Genomic DNA, 20,895 nt, shown 5'->3' with positions numbered 1-20,895 from the left:
AATAAAAATTTTAGATTAATATATGTGTTTCCTCATTTGTTTTGATTATTTAATATATAAATTTACCGTCAAAATAATTTTACGATACATATTTCAAAAGTAGACTATCCATTCCTTATATTGGTATTCCATTAATGTAGGCCTAATGTGACCAAATCAATTCCTAATATAGACTCTGCAAATAATTCGCTAATCTGTCCATGTTTCCACAAATTACGTGCATTTCTACTATTTAAAACAGGTATCTCCTATCAATCAAACATTACAACGGCTTTTTTGGTTTTCCATTTCTACATCAGCAACCATGAATCGCTCCGCAAATGTGTTGATCTTGATCTCTTTCTTCTTTTTATCATTCACCTCAAACTTAAATCTCGTTGATGCTGCTCCTGAACAATTGAATCAAAAAAATTTTGATGAAAAGGTTATGAAAAGCAAAGATGTTTGGTTTATCATGTTCGGCCTACCAACGTAATTAATTCTTTTTCTACGTATACTTATTCTTTTTTACTTTCTCATAACAAATTATAAACATTGTATATATATGTTTTCCCTCAGGTGTGGAACACAAAAAGCGTTTCTTCCTGAATGGGAGGCTTTTTCAAAGTTAGTGGATGGAAAGATCAAGCTTGGTGAAGTGAACGTTGCAGAGAACTATGTATTAATTCTTGACTTTTTAAACTTTTTTTTTTAATTTAAAATAGTATTATTACTAATCTATTATTTTTTTCTCAGGATTTATACGTACAGTATAAGATAAAAAGTTACCCGACTATTATAACATTTGCTGCTGATAAATCAAAGGGAGCTTTCGAATACACAGGAACAAGAACAGCACAAAAAATGGAAGAAGCTGCAAATCTTAAGTTGGAAGGAAAAGGATATTAATCTCTAAACAAGAGTTTTGAGTGAAGATCGTGTTGGAATAAGATTTAATTTTTTTTTGTTTACTTGTTATCGTTGTGAAATAATGACACCTTTGTAATGGTGGTAAATTTGGTGTAAATAACCTAATAAAGGACAATCTGTATTTTGTTAATCGTATGTTATTATTTACATTTTTAATCCTTTCACATATTTAGAGCATTATAGGACAGAAGAAAGGGCAACATAAGGGGATCCAACCATTCAATTGGCTGAAATTGAGGGAATACAATAGTTTTGATATTTAAAGTTTAATCCCAATTATGTATTACATGTTTTAAATTTTGTACTACTTCAAATTAAAACCTTTACTAGAAAATTTTCATTTACCTACAAAAATTACTTATGCATTACCTGTGGACATCAATATTTTATTCCAAATTAGAACTCTAATAATTACCTATGCATTACGTGTGAACATCAATATTTTATTCCAAATTAGAACTCTATAGGTATTCCGTAGGAATTTATCTACGGAATAACGACTAAAAATTGAAAACACTCAATTCTTTAATTGAGTTTAAAATGTTGGAGGAATTTTATAGGTAATTAACTACATATCCTCTCTAATAAATGAAAGTTTTTTTTGCCACTTGTCACGTTCTCATTCAATTTGCCAAATGTCATTTTGTGGTTATTTTGAATTAAATTTTTCCACATGTCATTTTAGGAGTTTTTCTATTTTATTAAATTTCATATAATATTTTAATGTAATAATTGCAATAAATGTAGTAATAAATGGATATTAATTTCACTAATAAACTTAACTTTTTAATTTCAAAATTCCCAAAATTAAAGCTCATTAGTATCTTTTCTTTATTTAAATTATATGTTTAAATTTAAAATATAAAAAACATTTCCTTTATAATAAATCATTGTTTTTCTTATTTTCTTATAAATTCAAAGTTTTCAAATGTTTTGACATTTATATTTAATATTTTTTTAAATTAACCCATGTAATACAAGGGTCTAACAACTAGTTAGGTACCAAATTAAAAAAAATGTAGGAACTATTTTGTTTTCACAGGTAATTCGTAGGTAAGATTGTATGGTACCCATTAAATCCTACAAATTTTAATGGAGTTCTATATTTGGTTTGAAATTTAATTGAAAAATAAAAGATTAAATCTATTGAACCACTCAATGATCATACAACTCTCTTCTTCATGTCATCATCCACATTCCAATATTCAATTTCCATTAAATTATAGTCATCATCTATTCAATTCTTATTAATCCTCATTGTGGATGATTTTAGTCATTTCCCTCAAGGTTGTTAAAATCTCGATTTTGATATTACGATCTTATAGTTTTAAGATCTTATAAGTGAAAAACGATCCCTATCACACTACGATTCCGATCCTACTTTTTTAGTTTTATTATATAGTCGAGTATCAAAAATTCATCTATTCATACTTGAAATCGAGTGTCACAAATTACAAGAAGTATTTTAGAGCATCACCGTTTTATCATTTCATCTTGATTTAGGCGGATGACACCCATAATAATCCCTTTCTGATCTTATGTCTTACCAGTACATAATCAAAATGGTCTTATTTCTAATTAAGATGTTTTATTCCTAATGTTTATGGTTTGTAGCAACAAAAATTATGGGTGATGCTTAAGAAGTTAAAGTTAATTACATTATCTTGCAAGAAAATTTGAATATGAGTGCATTTTGGTAGGATCTTACGACCCCGATCCGATTTTGCGATCATGATTTTGCAAAACGTAAAAAGATTTTAAGTAAGATCTCGATATTTAAAACCTTGTTTTCCCTTATTGGTTGAACATATACGGATTGATTTTCTAGTTGTTGGTCAAGAATAAGTTTTAACTGTGTTTCTGTTACCTCATCATGACCAAATTCATTTTCTTGTTCCTTGAGAACAACAAAGTAAAGAAAGGAAACTATAAGTTGTTTTTGATGCTTTTAATAAATTTTTAATTGAAATTTTATGTTTAGAATGGAATCGATTACACAGGAAGCAAATATATATACTAGAAGATATCCTAATCCGACAAGGATGCTAATCTGATAAGGATACAAATACTTGTTGAACAAGAAAATGAAGATAACTACACTAATTATTTTAAATCTCAACACTCCCTCTCAAGTTAAACTGTGAAGGTCACGAACACCCAACTTGCTGCATAAGAAACGAAAACGTTCAGCCCCCAAACCTTAGTAAAAATATATGAAGTCTAGAATTCAGACCGAATAGGACAAGGCTTAATCTCTTCGCCGACTACCCATTATCTAATGAAATAATAGTCCATTTCAACATGCTTGCTTCGCTCGTGATATACTAGATTAACTGTAATTTGTCTAACAACATCATTATCACACATCAAAGGTGTTGCTCCAACATGTGTAACTTCGAAATCTTGTAGAAGCTACCTTAACCAAATTACTTCGCAAACTGTGTTGGCCATGGACCTATACTCTGCCTCCACTGATGATCTTACAACAACACTTTGTTTCTTTTTCCTCCAAGAGATTGGAGATCCTCCCAAACCGATGAAATAAGCAGTACAAGATTTGATTGTAGAGGGAAAACTTAACCAACAAACATCACAATAAGCTAAGAAGTCAAGACCACCTGATGATGGTAAAAATAGACCCTGACCTGGTGTAGCTTTTATGTAACGAAGCACTCTGAAAGCTGTATCTAAATGAGTCTTTCTTGGTTTGCTCAAAAACTGACTCAACTGATTTACTGAGAAGGTTATATCTGGTCGAGTAACCGTGAGGTAAAGTAACCTTCCGACCAGATGCCGGTACTGAGCAACATCCACTTCTGGGTTGTTGTCATCTTTATGAATTTTCAAATTTTTGTAACACCCGGTCCATGTATTTTTACACTCGACTTTGGACCCGGAGGTTTAGTGACCTACTCGACAAGCCGGGGGACTGACTCGATGAGTAGGAGTTGTCTAGATGAAACCCTAATGTTAGGGTTTGCACCCTATTTAAACGTCTTATTCTACCTCAACCTAGCCCCCATCATCCCTCCCAACCCAAAGAAACCCTAACTTGAAACCCTAAGCTCCTTTTGAGTGTTCTTGAGCTTTTTGGTGACTTTTATGTGCATTTGAAGTTGCAAGAGAAGAAGAAAGCTTGGGAGTTCAAGTGGAGGCTAGTAGATCCAGAGGTTTTGCTTCATTCTCAGTTCATTCAAGGTAAAAAGCTTGAACGTTGACCATCTATCTCTTAGATCTTTTTTTGGTGTTATTTTCTACCTTTTCTAAGCTTTTAAGAGGCTATACTCGGATTTGTATATATATATATATATATATATATATATATATATATATATATATATATATATATATATATTTGGAGTTGCACTTCAGATCTGGAACCATTGAGGGTTCCCATGGCATAAAGGTGCCAACTTTATGGCATTGGGAGACCCATGCAACATATAAACCACTTTTTATGGCTTTTTGAGCCAAAGGCCCCATGCATGGACATCATGTTTGTAGCTTTACGTATAAAATGGACCCTAGGAGGCCAGGTCTATGGTTTTGATGCGTTAAGACCCATTATAATCGACTGAATAATTTTGGACACAGAGTGACTCGGCGAGTCACTTGGGTGACTCTGCGAGTCGGGTCACATTTTCCCCCAACTGTCTTCTGGAAACGGTCTTTGGTTAAGTGGAAGGAACACTCAGCCTATTAGGGGTTTGTTATGGACTTGATGATCGAAGGACTCAACGAGTTCAAGGCAATGTCCTAACCACATGAAGACGGACTCGACGAGTTCAAGCATGAACTTGGCAAGTCATAGACTAAACACCTTCATATGGATGAAGATGAACTCAACGAGTTCAAGGACGAACTCGGCAAGTCGGTTAAAGATAGTCTGATGTGTTGTTGAAGGCGAACTTGTCGAGCTCTTGCTAGACTCGATGAGTAGGGATGGGATTATGGCATTTTGTGGACATGGGGACTCGGCAAGTTGGTGGACCAACTCAGCGAGTCGAGTCAACCAGATGTTGACTTTGACCAAAGTTGATCTTAACCAAGGTTTTGGCCTTGACTTTGACTTGGACTTGAGTGAACCTTCTAAGGGTTATGAGTATGAATTGATCACTTAGAAAAGTTGTCGTATATGTTGGATAAGGTGTCTAAGTCCGTAACTATATTTGGTATGTACTTGACCCGATCTGGCATGGTCCATTTGGGTTGCACTTCATCGAAACAATTTGTATGGATAATCCTTTGAGAATAATATATTTATGATTTATTAATATATTATAAGTTATAATATTTTAATATGAAATCAGATTATTTAATTAGTATTGATCAAGAATTAATTTAGTTATAAAAAAGAAACTAATTAAATATGGACTCTTATATATATATATATATATATATATATATATATATATATATATATATATATATATATATATATATAATGGCCCAATGTTCATTTAGGATGGGCTAAGCTTGCATGGAAGTCCATGGAGCTTTTAACTCATGGATCCTATGGAAATGAAAGGTCATGGGTATTAGGGTTTACATGGATGTAAACCTAATCCACCATACTATATAAAGAGGTCTTTGGCACATGAAATGGCACTAGAGTGTGAGATAACAAGAGTGGGCCGATTCTAGTGTGCATTACTATTCTCTCAATTTTTCCAAGTTGTTTTGGTGATTTGTGATTCCACTTGAGGCATCCACATTATTGGTGCTAGGCTCTCAAAACTCCAAGAAATCAACCACAAGAAAAAGGTATGTCATTCTACTAGATTTTATGTTACAAGTACCCCATAACATGCTAGTTAGGATGAGAACCTTGGCAAAATCAAATTTGCATGTATATTAGAGAAAACATAGATCCAAGGTTTCTAAGGTTGCATGTACACCATAAGAGTGTTAGAATGCTCAAAACCTATTAGTGGTATCAGAGCCTAGGCTTGTTTTCATTATACTTGATGCAAATTGCTGGAAAAAGTCAAAATTGTGCTCACTATTCAGTGGACTCATCGAGTCTATGGGGGGACTCGACGAGTCCAAGGGAAAGTTCATCCTACTCGTCAAGTAGGTTCATACACTCGACGAGTAGGAGGCCCACAGTGCAGAATTTCGAGTTTTAATGCATGAATTAGACTAGAATCATTACCCTAAATTGTTTTTTACTTATAAAATCTGTTTTTGATGTGGTAATGATTACGTTAATCCATTTTCAAAGGTTATTATCAAAGTTTCAAGTTTTATATATGTTTATATGATTCTTGAAAACTGTTGATATGAATGTTCATGCTTATGGGTTTTGGTAGACATAGGAATTATTTGCAAATTGTTTGTTAGTGTAATTCTTGATCTAAATGCCAATTAATGGACTCCATAACTTGTCCTCAAGTTATGGAATTCCAAAAGTCTTTTCTTTAAAACCATTAACACTCATAAGTTATAGAAATGAAAAGTTTTGAATAGTTTTAAAACTTCCCCTCAAATTTTGGAATTTGTAAAGTCTCACCAACACTTAAAATCCAATCCCTGGAGTTTTATAAGGTTTAAAATTCAACCCTTATACTTTATAGTATTATAAGTTAATAATATATATATATATATATATATATATATATATATATATATATATATATATGTGTGTGTGTGTGTGTGTGTATAAGATCAAGTCAGTCTTATCGTTAGTAGGCCTCATTCACGAAGCCGGTCTATAAGGGGGTATAAGGTTGATGCCTATAAAACGGCAACTTAATAGGTGTCCACTCTTACCCACCACTTCCTTGACTGGTGGAGGGTCGTTAGCCGAACGAGTAGGACAAGGACTATAATTCTCATTAAAAGTATATTGATTATAAAGTAACTAAATGTTTTATAAATTCCCAATCTTTGTTACTTTAGGAAAATATGAATTTGGTGCTAACCCATGAAATTACACTTTGTACCTTACCAAGTCGTCAGTGGAGCGTGTGTGGTTAACCGTCACACTAACATGGACTAGTAAGTGTGGCAATGTAACAACGTAAATTTCCAAAACAATTTTTAATTTTTAAAACATACTTTTATTCACAAGATAATATCAAAACATAATGTATCCAATGCCATCATGACAAAACATATCCCAAAATCTCAAAACATAAAACTCCACAAGTGTGTACGGATCATGCCGGCGCCTTCCCATGATCCTCGCTAGTACCTGAAACACATAACACAACCACTGTAAGCATAAATGCTTAGTGAGTTCCCCAAAATACCACATACAACACATACACCACTCAAGGCCATAACTCTGTGGGACCTTCCGGTCCAAGTGTCTTAGGGGACTTCCGTCCCGAAATCCTGGTAGACCTTTCGGTCCTACTCGTATCAACCTTCCGGTCCGTAACCTCCTGACCTTCCGGTCCTTATCATTCATAACACACATAACACACACACACACACATACATATATATATATATATATATATATATATATATATATATATATATCATATAATAGCATACAACACATATATCTCATAGCATATAAGACCTTCCGGTCGCACATAGTGAGAAGACTCACCTCGTACGAAATCGGATAAACTCTCGTGCTCGACGTCCTGACCTAGCCTCTTCCTATCAACCGAATAACATTCTTGATAAATACCCTCTCAAAGTCTCATCTCTAATGATGGGTAGAAGACCATTCTACCCCTCCCAAAACTCCCTTGGATCAGCTTGACCAAAACCCTAAGGTCAACTGAAGTCAACGGTCAAACTTTGACCCGACTCGTCGAGTGCAGAGGGCGACTTGGCGAGTCCATGCGGGTGTTCTGAATCCTTCTAGCCTCACTCGGCATGTCGATTCATCCCTCCACTTGACGGGTCCCTTCTGTCACGAATCGCGGGGCAACCCCGACTCGACTCATCGAGTCCACTTATGAACTCGGCGAGTTGCATCCATAGCCACACTCAAATGACCTTCTGAGGTCAGATCTGCTTCTCTAACCTATAGATCTGACCTTTCCATACCCACTAATCACGTAAAGGTGAAACCTTTACACTCATGCAACATATATATGGCTCCTTTTGAGGAAATAGCCCCAAAAATGGCAACCTAAGTTCATTCCTTCCATAACACTCCATAAATCAAGATGGATAAGGGTCTCTGGACCTCTATGAGTCCATATTTGAAGTCTAACACATAAAGGACCATAAACTCATCAATTCAGGCCATAAAAAGGTTATAGAAAACCCTAGATTCATAGATCTTAACCAAAATAGAAGGAGATTTCGATTTGCTACCTCAGTACTGCAGATCTAGGCTTGGAAACCACGGATTTGCAACCCTCTTGACCTCGTCAAGCTGGAAGCACCGTCTTCTTCTTTTCAAAATAACTCCGAAAAGGATTAAAAAGGCTAGCTCTCACACACAACTCGCCTAAGCTCTCAAGGGTTTCTCTCTCTGGACTGGTAGCCGCAAATGAGGGCTACAAGTTCCTTTAAATAGGGCTCAGGCCCACAAATTTAGGGTTTCTAACCTCAGCGTGGACTCTTCGAGTCACCCTGCCAACTCGTCGAGTCCATTCATTAATCCAGTCAGCGAGTCGCGATTCTACTCGACGAGTCTAGGCGTCGACTCATCGAGTCCTTCTCTCTAAAACAAAATAAATGAATAACATAGAATACATGAGAATCCGGATATTACAATTCTACCCCACTAGAATCATACTTCGTCCTCGAAGTCTCGCTCTGCGAACAACTCTGGATTCTGCTCCCGCATCTCCAACTCCGTCTCCCAAGTCAGCTTGGACCCTCTCCGATGTTGCCAATGGACCTGAACCACGGGCACCTCTTTGTTCCGCAGAACCTTGATCTTCCGATCCCGGATCGCGATCGGTCTCTCATCATAATTCAGGCTCGCATCCACCTAAATATCCTCCAGCGGCACTACCGCTGACTCGTCGGCTATACACTTCCTCAACTGAGACACGTGGAAGGTATCATGAATCTGGCTCAACTCTGCTAGTAGCTCCAAACGATACGCTACCCTTCCCACCCTCGCGGTCAACCTGAACGGACCAATGTACCGGGGCCCCACCTTGCCACTCTTCCTGAATTGGATCACTCATTTCCAAGTGGACACCTTCAGGAGTACGAAGTCTCCCACCTGAAACTCAAGCTCGGATCGTCGCCTATCTGCATAACTCTTTTGGTGACTCTGAGCTGTCAACAATCTCTGCCTGACTTTCTGTATCTGCTCATTCGTCTGAAGCACTATCTCAGTGCTACCCATCATGCTCTGGCCTACCTTTCCCCAACAAATGGGAGTCCGACATCTCATCCCACACAACAACTCGAAGGGAGGCATACCAATACTCGAATGGTGGCTGTTGTTATAGGAGAGCTCAGCCAACGGCAAATACGTGTCCCAACTTCCCCCAAAGTCCAACACACATGCTTGGAGCATGTCCTCGAGCCTCTGAATCGTCCGCTCACTCTGTCTGTCCGTCTGTGGGTGGTATGTGGTACTGAAATGCAGCCTCGTACCCAACTCCTCGTGGAACTTCTTCCAGAACCTGGAAGTGAAACGCACATCTCGATCGGACACAATCGAAATCGGCACTCCATGACGTGATACCATGTCTCTCACATACAACTCGGCCAGCCTCTCTGTGGAAGAGCTCTCACTGATAGCAAGGAAATGAGCGCTCTTCGTCAGCCTGTCAACGATCACCCAAATTGCATCAACGCCCCTCACGGTCCTCGGCAATTTGGTGATAAAATCCATAGAAATTTGTTCCCACTCCCACTGGAGAACCTCAAGTGGCTGCAACTTGCCATGCAGACGCTGGTACTCGGCCTTAACGCTGCGACAGGTCAAGCACCTCTCAACAAACCATGCAACATCCCTCTTCATACAGGGCCACCAATAGTCTCTCTTCAGATCCAAATACATCTTAGTGGCCCCGGGATGGAGCGAGAACCTCGTTCTGTGCGCCTCCTCCATCAGAATGGTACATGCCCCACCTGCATACGGCACCCAAATCCGACCTTGAAAGGTCATCAACCCTCAGCTATCGGTAACGAACTCAGACACCTGCCCGATCACCTCCTCCCTCTTGTGGTTCTCTGGTATCACGACCTCTGTCTGGGCCTCCCGAATGGTGTCCAATACCGGATTCATCACTGTTAACCTCATACAAATATCTTGAATCGGGGCACTCTTTGCCCTATGTCTCAGAGCATCAGGTACAACATTAGCTTTGCCCGGGTGGTACAGGATCTCACAATCGTAATCCTTTACCACATCCAACCATCTTCTCTGGCGCGTATTCAGGTTGGGCTGATCCATCAAATACTTCAAACTCTTGTGGTCCGTGTATATGGTACACCGAACCCCATACAGATAGTGACGCCAGATCTTGAGGGCGAACACCACTGCCCCCAACTCCAAATTGTGGGTGGGATACCTCGTCTCATGAGGCCTTAGCTGCCTCGATGCATACACTATCACATGTCCTCTCTGCATAAGCACCGCACCAACCCCGATATCGATATGTCGCAGTACACCACGAAATCCTCCATTCCCTCAGGAAGGGATAACACCGGGGCTTCGCACAATCTTTGGCGAAGAGTCTCAAACGAGGTCTGCTGCTCCGAACCCCACGAAAAAGCAACGCCTTTCCGGGTCAACTTGGTGAGAGGCACGACAATCTTGGAGAAATCTTTGATAGATCTCTGATAGTAGCCGACCAACCCCAAAAAACTCATGATCTCGGTGGGGGATCTCGGCACCTCCCAACTCATTACAACCTCAATCTTGGCCGGATCGACCAATATCCCATTTTGGTTAATGAGATGCCCTATGAACTGGACCTCCCGTAACCAGAACTCACACTTGGAGAATTTGGCATAGAGCCTCTCCGATCTCAAAACTTTGAGAATCTCTCTCAGATGCTCCTCATGCTGCTCTCTAGATCTCGAATACACTAGAATATCGTTGATGAACACTATCACTGACCGATCCAACATCGGTCTACACACCCTGTTCATGAGATCCATGAACGGTGCCGGTGCATTGGTGAGCCCAAAAGGCATCACCACAAACTCATAATGTCAATAACGAGTCCTGAACGCCGTCTTCTGAATATCCTCATCACGCACCCTCATCTGATGATACCCAGACCTCAAATCAATCTTGGAGAACCAAGATGCTCCCTGCAACTGATCAAACAGATCATCAATCCTCAGTAGCATATAACGGTTCTTGCCCGTCAACTTGTTCAACTCCCGGTAATCAATGCACATCCGGTGTGAACCATCCTTTTTCTTGAAAAAACGAATTGGCGCTCCCCAAGGGGAGCTACGTGGCCTGATAAATCCTTTCTCCAACAGCTCCTAAAGCTGTGAGGATAACTCTTGCATCTCTGGTGTTGCAAGGCGATAAGGCACCTTGGCGATAGGTGCCGCTCCCGGAACAAAATAGATGCGGAACTCCACTTGCCTCTCGGGAGGCACACCTGGAAACTCCTTGGGGAAAACATCCGGGAACTCACGCACTATCGGCACATCACTAACCGAACTCAACCCCTATGCGGCAACTCGTGCATCCATCACATAAGCCACAAACCCGCTACAGCCCTGCTGTAGACTCCGCCTCGCTCTAGCAGCCAAATAAAATGCTGACCCAGAACGGGTACGCTCGCCGTACACCGTAAGTACTCCCCCACTAGGGCCTCGTATCGTTAAAAACAGTCGCTCGCAGTCTATAACAGCCCCAAATCGGCTCAAACAATCTATGCCTACTATGACACACACGTCCCCCAGTACAATTGGGACCAGATCTATCGGGAACTCAACACCGAAGATCTCGAGTACACAACCTTGAATCATATCCGTAGCATACACCGCTCGCTCGTCAGCTGTGGAAACTCGTAAAGGTCAACTCAACGGCTCCCGCTGGATACTGATGTGCTGACTAAACATTAAAGACACAAATGACCAACTCGCACCTGAGTCAAATAATACCAAAGCAGGTCCAGAACTCACAAGAAAAGTACCTACGCATATCATAATATAAGCACAATATCTCAAAATCAACATAAATAAACGAAAGAATACATACCAGCCACAACATCAGGCGTTGTGCGAACCTCCTCCGCTGTCAACTGCAAGGCTCTCCCGCGAGCCTTCAGTGCCTCGGCCTTCACCGGCCGAACCTCAGTAGCTCGCACGGCAGCAGGGGCAGATCCCTACGGCGCTCCCTGTGCTGTCCCCTGCAGTTGCGGACACTCGGCCTTCCGGTGTCCGGTTTGGTTGCAATAAAAGCAACCCATGAACCCCTTGGGGCAATCCTTGGCTATGTGCCCCTCTTTGCCACATTTGTAGCAAGCACCTGATCAAAAAATCCCATCATGTCCCTTGCCGCACTTCCCACAAGTGCAGCCCTTCTGGCCTCCAGATCTCGAATAGGCGGGCTTTGACCGCTTGGCTACCGGCTGAGACTGTGCCGGCCACCAATACTTCCCCTGAGACTCAGCCTCCTCCTGGGCCCGAGTCTCCAGCTCAATCTCCCTCTTCCAGGCATTTGCTTGGAGCTCAGCAAATGTTCGATATGACGAGTTCGCCACGAACTCCCTGATATCCCTCCTCAAAATGCTCAATTACTGACTCATGTGTGCCTGCTCAGACGACACGTGCTCAGGGCAAAACAACGCCCTCTCATGGAACATCCATGTGATCACAGTCACTGACTCCGTCCCTTGCTTGAGGGACAAAAACTCCTGGGCTAAACGTTCCCTCTCCACAGGGGGAACATACTCATCTCGAAACATCGTGGTGAACCTCTCCCAGGTCAGCACAGTAAGCTCTGCCATAGTGAAGTCTGCCATCACAAACTTCCACCAGTCCTTCGCTCCTAAGCGAAGCTAGTTCAGTGCAAACTGAACCCTCAAATGCTCCGGACATGAATAGGTGTAGAAGCATCCCTCAATATTAGAAATCCATCTCATCGTAGCAATCGGATCCTGCATCCCATCAAACTCCGATGGCTTCGTGTTGCTGAACTCCTGGAACAACATCAAGTCACCCCCTGAGGTCTAGTTGCAGTAGCCGCAACCTCAGTAACCGCTGCGTACCGCTCATCAAAGGTCTCGATCAATGTGGTCTTGATAGACCCAAACATCTCCGGGATCCCGGCTCGGATCGTCACAGTCACCTCATCGTGGATCATCTGACGAAGCTCCTCATCACTGACGTTGCTCGTCTCAGGTTTGTGGCGTGTCCCAACCATGATGTCTCTGAAATACAACATAAAATATCAAAGACTTGCTCGAGCATACTCGCACTCGATAACTCAACCCTACTTATTCCCTAGTACCCTAAGGATTCTTATTTGGATTGCGCACTGATCTAGTGTCTTCAGTAGTACGGGCCCTATACTACCGTCCACACCGCATAAGTATTCACCCCAAGTCCTCCTCCTAGGATCCCAGATCAGAAGTACTCTACATTTCGCTAGCATAGGCTACCCTTCGGTAGACCTCACATAAGCTCCTCACTGCTACCTACTTACTCTCAAGCATCTCATAGCAGCAGAAATATTCCTAGGCTAAGGCATCATAAATTAGGCCACTCTAGTACTAACATGAATACCTAGCCTACTCTAGCATGCATAACATATCATAACATATCTCATTACACATAATGTAAGGGTATTTTGGGAAATCACCGTTAGAGCGCTGGTTGATCGTACACACTGCTTCCTTCTGCTTTTCTCAAATTCTTTTACCTTTTAGAAAAACTGTTTATTTTACGAAAACTTTCTCAAATCCTTAGTTTGAGTTCAAATACACCCGAAGGTGCATCGGAATCCCTCATACCAAGGCTCTAATACCAACTTGTAACAACGTAAATCTCCAAAACAATTTTTCATTTTTAAAACATACTTTTATTCACAAGATAATATCAAAACATAATGTATCCAATGCCATCATGACAACACATATCCCAAAATCTTAAAACATAAAACTCCACAAGTGTGTACGGATCATGTCGGCGCCTTCCCGTGATCCTCACTAGTACCTGAAACACATAACACAACCACTGTAAGCATAAATGCTTAGTGAGTTCCCCAAAATACCACATACAACACATACGCCACTCAAAGCCATAACTTTGTGGGACCTTCCGGTCCAAGTGTCTCAGGGGACTTCTGTCCTGAAATCCTTGTAGACCTTCCGGTCCTACCCGTATGGACCTTCTGATCCGTAACTTTCTGACCTTCCGGTCCATAACAACTTGACCTTCCGGTCCTTATCATTCATAACACACAAAACACATATATATCATATAATAGCATACAACACATATATCTCATAGCATATAAGACCTTCCGGTCACACATAGGTACCACTCTAGGTACAATATAGTGAGAAGACTCGCCTCGTACGAAACCGGATAAACTCTCGTGCTCAACATCCCGACCTAGCCTCCTCCTATCAACCAAATAACATTCCTGATAAATACCTCTCAAAGTCTCATCTCTAATGATGGGTAGAAGACCATTCCACCCCTCCTAAAAAGTCCCTTGGATCAGCTTGACCAAAACCCTAAGGTCAACTGAAGTCAACGGTCAAACTTTGACCCGACTCGTCGAGTGCACATGGGAGACCCGGCTAGTCCATGCGGGTCCTGTGAATCCTTCTAGCCTCACTTGGCACATCGAGTCATCCCTCCACTCGATGGGTCCCTTCTGTCACGAATCGCGGGGCAACCCGACTCGACTCGTCGAGTCCACTTATGGACTCGACGAGTTGCATCCATAGCCACACTCAAATGACCTTCTGAGGTCATATCTGCTTCTATAACCTATAGATCTGACCTTTCCATACCCACTAATCAGGTAAAGGTGAAACCTTTACACTCATGCAACACATATATGGCTCCTTTTGAGGAAATAGCCCCAAAAATGGCAACCTAAGTTCATTCCTTCCATAACACTCCATAAAGCAAGATGGATAAGGGTCTCTGGACCTCTATGAGTCCAGATTTGAAGTCTAACATATAAAGGGACCATAAACTCATCAATTCAAGCCATAAAAAGGGTATAGAAAACCCTAGATTCATAGATCTTAACTAAAACAGAAGGAGATTTCGATTTGCTACCTCAATACTACAGATCTAGGCTTGGAAACCACAGATTAGCAACCCTCTTGACCTCCTCAAGCTGGAAGCACCTTCTTCTTTGCAAAATAACACCAAAAAGGATAAAAAAAGGCTAGCTCTTACACACAACTCGCCCAAGCTCTCAAGGGTTTCTCTCTCTGGACTGGTAGCTGTAAATGAGGGCTGCAAGGTCCTTTAAATAGGACTCAGGCTTGCATATTTAGGGTTTCTGACCTCAACGCGGACTTGTCGAGTCCATTCATTAATCCAGTCAGCGATTCGCGATCCTACTCGACGAGTCTAGGCGTCGATTCGTCGAGTCCTTCTCTTTAAAATAAAATAAATGAATAACATAGAATACCTGGGAATCCGGATGTTACAGGCAAAGGGTAAATTAATGTTTATCATAGATTGGTGGAGTGCGTGTGGTTAACCTACATATTGATTAGGTGATAAAAAAAAAAGTAAGGGTACAAAGTTAATTTGCATGGCTATTCACACCTTGTTTGTGATCCTCGGCATCCCAGTCACAAACTTTAGAGGGCACAATCGAGATTTAAACATGCCATTGAAAAGTTCAATGAATCTCAAAAGAATCTAGGAGTTTGAATCCAATTAAAACCTAATAATTTATTTCGTTTTTCATGGTGGAATTTGGTGAATCATCATTCGCCTACCTTCAAATATTTTATAGCTTGGATTACGACCTCCCTCTTCCAAGTTATAAAGTATTGTGTTGGCTCCTAGCCTTAATATTACATTTGGGTGTCTTATTAAGGACTCTTTATCTAATCTAAACTTGACTTTCTTCTTTTTAGATGTCTTCCAACAATGCTTCTGGCTCAAACCCTACCGACTCCTTCTCTCTCATGAATCTTTGTGGGAGATTCATCTTTGATGGTTCAAACTTTAATGATTGCATCAGGAACATCAGGATGGTCACACATTACGAGGACAAGGAATATGTCCTTGATAAGGAGCTGAAGGAAATTGATGAGTCTTCTGCTACTCCACACGAGATCGTTGACTTTAGGAATCATGAGAGAGATGCCACCAAGGTGGCATGTATCATGTTGGCCACAATGATAGCTGAACTCCAGAAGTACTATGAGGACTTTTACACTTTTGAGATGCACATGGACCTGATGGATAGATACCATAAGAGTGTTCGTCAAGAGAGGTATGAAATCATCTCTTCCACGATAACAACCCGAATGAAGGATGGTGAACCCATCACGGGCCACATGCAGAAAATGCAAAGGTTTGTAGACCGTTTGCTGAAATTGAATGTGAACTTCCCTGAGGAGTTGGCTATTGACATCATACTGCACTCCTTACCTCCATGTTATGATCAGTTCCGAATGACCTATCATATGAACAAGGAGGAGGTCACACTCAACAAGCTTCAAGGACTTTTGAAGACCTTCGAAAGTGGTCTCAAAGGTAAATTGGTTGTTACCACTACTACTCCTAACACCGCCCATGTTCACGCAATCGGGCAAGGTAAAGTGAAAAAGAGGAAGACCCCTTCGAAGGGTACCAAGGGAAAGTTGCTTAATAGCTCCTCTTCGAGTGGAACCAAAGGTGGTTCTGTCACTCCCTCTTCCAACCCAAAAGAAGTTGAATGCTTCTATTGTCATGATAAGGGGCACTTGAAACGAATCTACCTCAAGTACCTGCAAGATGTTAAGGATGGGAAGGTGAAACCTACCCATGCAAGTATTTACACTATATTGTCTAATAACTCACCACATACTAATTCTTGGGTCCTTGATATTGGTTGTGGTATTCACATATGTTATGATTTGCAGGGCCTAAGAAGAAGTGACGATGTGGAGCACAGGAAGATAAACTTGATCATGGGGAATATGAAAGCTTCACCTATCACCAAGATTGGAGTTTATTCTTTATTGTTGAGTAGTGGGTTAATATTAGATTTGAATAACTGTTGTTACTCGTCTGAAATGGCGAGAAATATTATTTCTATTCACGGTTTTTACAAACAAGGATTTACTTTTCATTTGATAATGAATGTTGTGGTACATATGCTTTTTATAATAATGTTCTTTATTTTAAATCATTACCTTGTGATGGTGTATATGAAACTATGTCGGTTGTAGACAACTTAAGAAATAATGTGTTGCATATCGATTCTTCCAATAGTTTGGATAAGGCATCCTTGTGGCATTGTCGTCTTGGACATGTGAACAAGAAGCGCGTAGGCCAACTCCAAAAGGCTGGAGTCTTGGAGTCATTTGAACTAAGGTCAGATGATAGTTGCGAATCTTGTTTACTTGGAAAAATGACTAAGTCACCCTTCACTGGTACTTGTGCTAGGGGTGAAGGTTTGTTGGACCTCATGCACACAAATGTGTGTGGACCCTTCAGAACCGCCATAAGGGATGCTAACCACTTCTATGTGACTTTTACTAATGATTACAGTAGATATGGTTGTGTCTACTTAATCAAGCATAAGTCAGAAACCTTTGAAAAGTTCAAAGAGTTTAAACAGGAAGTGGAGAATCAGTTAGGCATGAACATTAAGATGCTTCGATCCAATTGAGGTAGAGAGTATCTTAGTACATAGTTCCTTGACTATCGTAAGGAATGTGGAATTGTTTCACAATTGACACCTCCTAGAACACCACAACTTAATGGTGTGGCTGAGAGGCGCAATCGAGCCTTGTTGGATATGGTTCGTTACATGATGAGTCGAGCTTTGTTACCAATCTCATTCTGGAGGGTATGCCTTAGAGCCTGCCGCCCATATCCTTAATATAGTCCCTGCCAAAAAGGTTGCGAAAACACCTCACGAGTTGTAGACTGGGAAAGTTCTAACTTTAGACCACATCAAGGTTTGGGGTTGCGAGGCTTTCGTGAAGCACGAGAGTTACGACAAGCTCGAACCTCGAAATGAGCGATGTATTTTCATCGGCTACCCATAGAAATCCTTTTGTTACCTCTTCTACATAACCAATGATAATGTGGTCTTTGTGGCAAGGAGAGGAGTCTTTCATGAGAGACAATTCATAAGCCAAGAAAACAGTGGGAGAAAAATTCACCTTCAAGAGCTTCAGGAGTCAAGTGGTGAAGGAACCTCAAACCAAAGCAATCAACCTGAGGAGGAAACTCCTGTTGAACCAACTGACAAGTCTGTACCTCTGAGGCGTTCCACTAGAGTTAGAAATCCGCCTGAGCATTATTATGGTTTCCATATTACTACGGAAGGTGATACATTTATCAGTGATAGTACATTGGTAAATCTGGATGAGCCTAATAGCTATAAGGAAGCCATGGCAGGCCCTAATTCTGCTAAATGGAAAGAGGCTATGGATAGCGAGATTCAATCCATGTATGACAATCAAGTTTGGAACTTGGTTGACAATGTACCGAGTCGTAAGACAGTCGGGTGCAAATGGATCTTCATTAAGAAGACCGATATGGATGGGAAAGTGCACACTTATAAGGTGCAACTGGTTACGAAGGGCTTCACCCAAACTCAGGGAGTTGACTATGATGAAACCTTCTCACCAGTAGCGAAAATTAAGTCTATTAGGGTTATGCTAGATATTTCTGCATTTCATGATTATGAAATATGGAAAATGGATGTCAAAACCGTTTTCCTTAATGGAAAGTTGGATGAGGATGTTTACATGAGTCAGCCAGAGGGTTTTGTCAATGCAAAGTACCTTGATAAAGTGTGTAAGCTTGAGAAATCCCTTTATAGATTGAAACAAGCATCTCGCAGCTGGAATCTTTGTTTTGATGAGAAAGTCAAAGAGTTTGGTTTTTCAAGAAGTGAAGATGAGTCATGTGTATATGTCAGAGCTAGTGGGAGTATAGTTAGATTTTTGGTACTGTATGTGGATGACATACTACTCATAGGAAATGACATCCCAACTTTGTAGGAGATTAAGTCCTGGCTTGGGAAGTGTTTCGCTATGAAGGACCTTGGAGAAGCTACCTATATCCTAGGGATAAGGATATTGAGAGATAGGAGTAAAAGACTAATTGGACTTAGTCAGATTACCTACTTGGACAAAGTGTTGAAAAGGTTGAACATGCAGAATTCCAAGAAAGGTAATTTACCAATCCAAAGCAATGCTAAACTGAGCAAGGCTCAGAGTCCGAGTACTGAGGTTGAGATAGCTGAGATGAGTCGATTACGATAGGCTTCCGATGTTGGCTCGATCATGTATGCTATGAATTGTACCCGTCCTGATGCGGCCTTTGCTTTGAGCATGGTCAGCAGATATCAGGATAATCCTGGAAAGGTTCACTGGACTGCGGTGAAGAACATTCTCAAGTACCTGCGGAGGACTAAGGATTGGGTCCTTATAGGGATGTCAAAAATCCTGTGGGACCTCGATCCCGTGGGGGCCCCGTCCCGTACGGGGGCATTTGTTGAAAAAAATTAGGGACGGGGGCGGGGGCGGCGGCAAGGTTAACCCCCGTTTTGATTTCGGGGGCGGGGACGGGGGTTGGTAGTCTCGTCCCGAAACCCCCGTGGGGGCCCTGTTAATAAATTATACAAATTGACATATATTAATTATATAAATATAATAAACAATAAAATGATTTTTACATACAAAAATTTTACAAAAAAACATGTTTTTAAGTTGTTTGTAACATGTAAAGTTATGTTATAAATATCTATTTGTTACCCAAAAAATAGTTTCTGTTAGCCCAAACAAAAAATTCTTTTAGCCTAAATAAGGTAGCCCAAAATTAATCGGGGGCGGGGGCGGGGGTCAGAAGGGGAATTCGAGGGCAGGGGGTGGAGAGGATGGAGATTCTGGGGGCGGGGGCGGGGGATGCAATCTCCGTCCCGTTTGCCCCCGTTGACATCCCTAGGTCCTTACCCTTGGTGGGAGTGATGAGTTGAGAGTAGTGGGGTATAGTGATGCTAGCTTTCAGACTGATAGGGATAATTTCCGCTCTCAATCGGGCTGGGTCTTTACCATGAATGGAGGAGCAATTACTTGGAAAAGTTCCAAGCAGGAGACAATAGTTGATTCGACATGTGAATCAGAGTAAATAGTAGCGAGTGAAGCAGCGAAGGAGGCGATATAGATGAGGAACTTCATCGGAGACCTTGGAGTTATACCATCTATAAATGAGCCTATGGAGATTTTATATGACAACAATAATGCGGTTTCCTTAGCCAAGGAACCGAGAGATCATGACAAATACAAACGAATTGACAGAAAATATCACTTCATAAGACACAAGATAGAAGGACTCCTCGTGGCAAAGAGGGTATCGTTAGAAGAGAACCCAACAGATCCCCTTACGAAGGGACTGACTAGGGTTAGACATTTGCAGCATGCGAGGCGCATCGGGCAGAAGGATGATATTAGTTTTACTGATTAGATAGCTATTTCTGAAACTTATAAAATGTAATTGACATTTGATGATTAAATAAAATTTGTTGTTTATTTATGAGTAAAGTGTTACTATTTTGTGTTAATCAGTTACTATTGTTTCAACTTTGCATGTTTTGACTTCCAGAATAATTACTTTATTCAAACTCACCACATTCAATCATACTTTGGAAGTAGGTATGAATCAAGATTGTCATGAATTGGGCTTGTAAATGTCTAAGGTGGTTAGACATAGCAAAAGTTGCTGCAATATTCATGAATGCTCATAAGTTCTGATTATTGGATTAAACCCACGCTCACTGGTATCACTTCATGGAATTTATCTCAAGTGATCGTGAGATGGTAATATCATATAAGTATTCAAACCTAGAGCTATGAGTTGTTGACTATGAGTTGGTTGTACATTGATTGTATGAAAACGCATCAATAACTTGATATTATAAAATGTGCCTTT

The 20,895-nt window shown here is 40.8% G+C and overlaps 1 protein-coding gene across 1 annotated transcript; it reads left to right on the top strand.

Annotated features, from left to right (window-relative positions):
• Positions 1–223: 223 nt before the first annotated feature.
• Positions 224–1,135, top strand: LOC111904984 (protein disulfide isomerase-like 2-3). Its single transcript, XM_023900671.3, has 3 exons — positions 224–471; positions 559–658; positions 736–1,135. The coding sequence occupies exons 1-3, from the start codon at positions 305–307 to the stop codon at positions 886–888; spliced, it is 420 nt and encodes a 139-aa protein (XP_023756439.1). The 5' UTR covers positions 224–304; the 3' UTR covers positions 889–1,135.
• Positions 1,136–20,895: the final 19,760 nt, after the last annotated feature.

The sequence above is a fragment of the Lactuca sativa genome, chromosome 9 (assembly GCF_002870075.4).
Source record: "Lactuca sativa cultivar Salinas chromosome 9, Lsat_Salinas_v11, whole genome shotgun sequence".
In the NCBI taxonomy this organism is placed as follows: domain Eukaryota; kingdom Viridiplantae; phylum Streptophyta; class Magnoliopsida; order Asterales; family Asteraceae; genus Lactuca; species Lactuca sativa.
The sequence above is the reverse complement of the archived record's forward strand: the minus strand, read 5'-3'. Positions and strand labels throughout refer to the sequence as shown.